General features: G+C 40.2%; 1 protein-coding gene across 1 annotated transcript in view; it reads left to right on the top strand.

Moving 5' to 3' along the window:
* The window catches only part of reps2 (RALBP1 associated Eps domain containing 2), a 26,060-nt gene that overhangs the window by 19,188 nt on the left and 3,806 nt on the right, over positions 1 to 3,066 (top strand). Inside the window, 1 exon segment of the mRNA XM_032526745.1 lies at positions 2,099 to 2,204. Within this exon segment, the coding sequence (XP_032382636.1) occupies positions 2,099 to 2,204 (106 nt within the window).

Below are 3,066 nucleotides of genomic sequence, written 5' to 3' on the forward strand. Positions count from 1 at the left end.
CCCCCTTTCCTGTCTGTCTATACTACCTTTTTTTATTCAATCAACCTTTTATTTATACTCAAGGTCATTGAAGGGCGGCGCTCACAGACAAGGAAAGGCAAAGCAAAAACTAGAATTACCCAAAAACAACACAGAAAAGGACAATAAAACTTTTTGAATTGGACAAACTGTTTGATAAACAGGACCACCAGGATGTAAAAGATATACGATTTTGTAAAGCAAGCAGAAGTTGGGAGGTCCCAAAAAAATCAATTTCTAAAATGTCCAAAAAAGTGAGTTGAATTTAAGAAAGTGTTTGTGTGGAGGGGAAGGGTGTGTAATCTAATAAAAATGAAAAGCCCTCCCAAAACAATCTTTAAAAAAGAATTATACTTCAAATATCAACTTTATAAGGTGAGAATGTGTCAGTGTTGTGTTGACAGCTTTCTGCTGACCCCTAGTGGCCAACAAAAACCACTCACTGAAGGTTTGAGGACTTTTTCAAAGGGGATTGTTAACCCCTGTAACTCACCCAGAAAGAGGAATTCAACAGACTTTCAGGGACTCTCTAACTCCCCGTAATGACCCTAACATGTGTGCTCCCGTCTCCTTATTGACCAGACGGCTCATTGAAAATGTCAGTCAGTGCAGTAAAGGGGACCTTTAATAACAGAGGGGACTGGCTTGTTGACTGATGTTAAACCCCTTTTGATCCGATCTTTCTTTTGGTGTTGACTGTCTTTGAATGCAGCTATCCATTGTTTTGTCCACTTAAACTTAAGGCAGCGATCATCAACGGGGGGTCCCGGACCCCTAGGGTGTCCTCAGAGTTACTTTAGGGGGCTGCCACATTGTTTTTTAAAGGTTTTTACAAAATATATAATGTCTTAACATGAATCCAACACATTATTAGCAAATATAAATGAGTCTTTCTAACCTAATTTTATACAATATAATGCATGTAGTAGGAGGTCCCTGCTCCATCTCTCTTTGAGTTAATGGATCCTGGGCCTGATTTAAATGATTTAATCTCATCTCCAAACACCATGTTTAGAGCCAATTAACATGACCGCTCAGGAATTTAGTATATTTTTATTCATGCATTTTCTTAAGTTGTGCTCTGAACAAAGTCAGCTGTGTTATACTACATTTTAGTTATCTAGGAAATTAAATGTAAACACTGATAAAGTTAGAGCTGGGTATCGTTCAAAACTTTACGATACTCGTACTGATACCAATACCAGGACTTTGATACCGCTGTTCCTGAACAATACTTTTTTTTTTTTTACGGGGGGGTGGCAGTAGCTCAGTCCATAGGGAGTTGGGTTGGGAACCGGAGGGTCACTGGTTCAAATCCCCGTATGGACCCAAAAAGTTGGGAGTGTGGATTGGTGGCTGGAGAGATGCCAGTTCACCTCCTGGGCACTGCCAGGTGCCCTTGAGCAAGGCACCGTACCCCCCCGACCGCTCAGGGCGCTGGTTCAGCTGGCAGCCCACTCACTCTGACATCTCTCCATGTATAGTGCATGTATAGGTCCTGAGCATGTGTGTGTATTTCAGGCCTGTGTGTGAGTACTAACAAAAAGTGTGTACACAGAGTGCAGTACAGTAATTTCCCCATTGGGGACTAATAAACAAATTATCTTTATTATCTTATTATCTTTATTTTTTATTGAGCCCCCCCAAACACATAGGACACCTATCTGTAAAGTAAAAAGAATAATAATCTTAGTACCAATAATAATAGCACTAATATTAACAATAATGATACTACAAAAAAAAAACATAGGCTCACCATTGTTGAAGTTGTGTTATAAAATCCATTTTAACAAAAAGAAATGATATTACAGACCAAATCTTTTGATTTATTTTTCAGCTCCCACTACTATGTGTCTCTGTGTGACAAAGGGTTTTCCTCTATCATTAGACAGCCAATCACAAGCATTATTAGATCTCGGTAGAAGCATGCTGCATGCTAATTGGCTCACTGACGCTGATGAGCGTTACTCCTTAGGTATTGGAATAATACTCAATACTAAGGAGGACATTTGGACAGTGCCTAAAAAGTGTTGAGCAGGGTACCCGGCCCTAGATAAAGGTGGATATATTTCTCTCTCAGGCTGCTGTCCAAACAGAAGAGGGAGATCCAGATGGCGATCCGTAAAAACAAGGAAACCAACGCGGTGTTGACACGCCTCAATAGCGAGCTCCAACAGCAACTCAAGGTCAGCCCTTCTTCTGTTTTCTTTAAGTCCAACACACTTGCATATGCAACCGTAGCAGTGTGCGTACAGCATTCTGCTGAGGGCTATGTGAACGGGTGTGGTCCACATTAGTGGCTGGCCACGATGACCTCTGACATCCCTGCCATCCGCCTCCCAGTGCTGGAATGGAACTAAGTACATTTACTTAGTACTGTACTTAACTACATATTTAAAGCTACTTGAACCTCACTTGAGTCTTTTCTTTTCTTACACTTTCTACTTCCACTCCGCTACATTTCAGAGAGAAACATTCTTTTTAATCCACTACATTCATCTGACAGCTTTAGTTACTTTGCACATTGAGATTGTTGCACACAAAACATACGTAGTTTATCATATCTGATGTTTTATTATAAATGAAACTACCCAAAAATATAACCGCCAACAAGTACAGCTGAAATGAACGGTTTTGGGCATTTCCAGTTTCACAAATGTGAGGATTTTTCTGCATTTTACTTCCAAAACAGTACATTTTCCTGATGATACTTACACACATTTACTTAAGCAACATTTTAAATGCAGTATTTTTATTTGTAACAGAGTATTTTTACAGTGTGTTATTACTACTTTTGATCTGAATACTTCTTCCACCACTGTTGCCTCCTCTGGGACACTCGGGAAATGTGAAAAAGGGCTAAATTGATGGACAAGTACTTACAATTACTATATCTACATCTACATTTTCACCACAAGCACGAGAGCGCGGTAGCGTTGGTGTCAACAGTGTTTCGATAGCTTGCGATCGTGTGTCAGGAGTTGAATTCTACGCATTCTCAAATGAGTGCAACAAAACCAAATGCTCCCGCTGGTCCCGCGTGATGAA

Source organism: Etheostoma spectabile, chromosome 9 (assembly GCF_008692095.1).
Source record: "Etheostoma spectabile isolate EspeVRDwgs_2016 chromosome 9, UIUC_Espe_1.0, whole genome shotgun sequence".
Taxonomy (NCBI): Eukaryota; Metazoa; Chordata; class Actinopteri; order Perciformes; family Percidae; genus Etheostoma; species Etheostoma spectabile.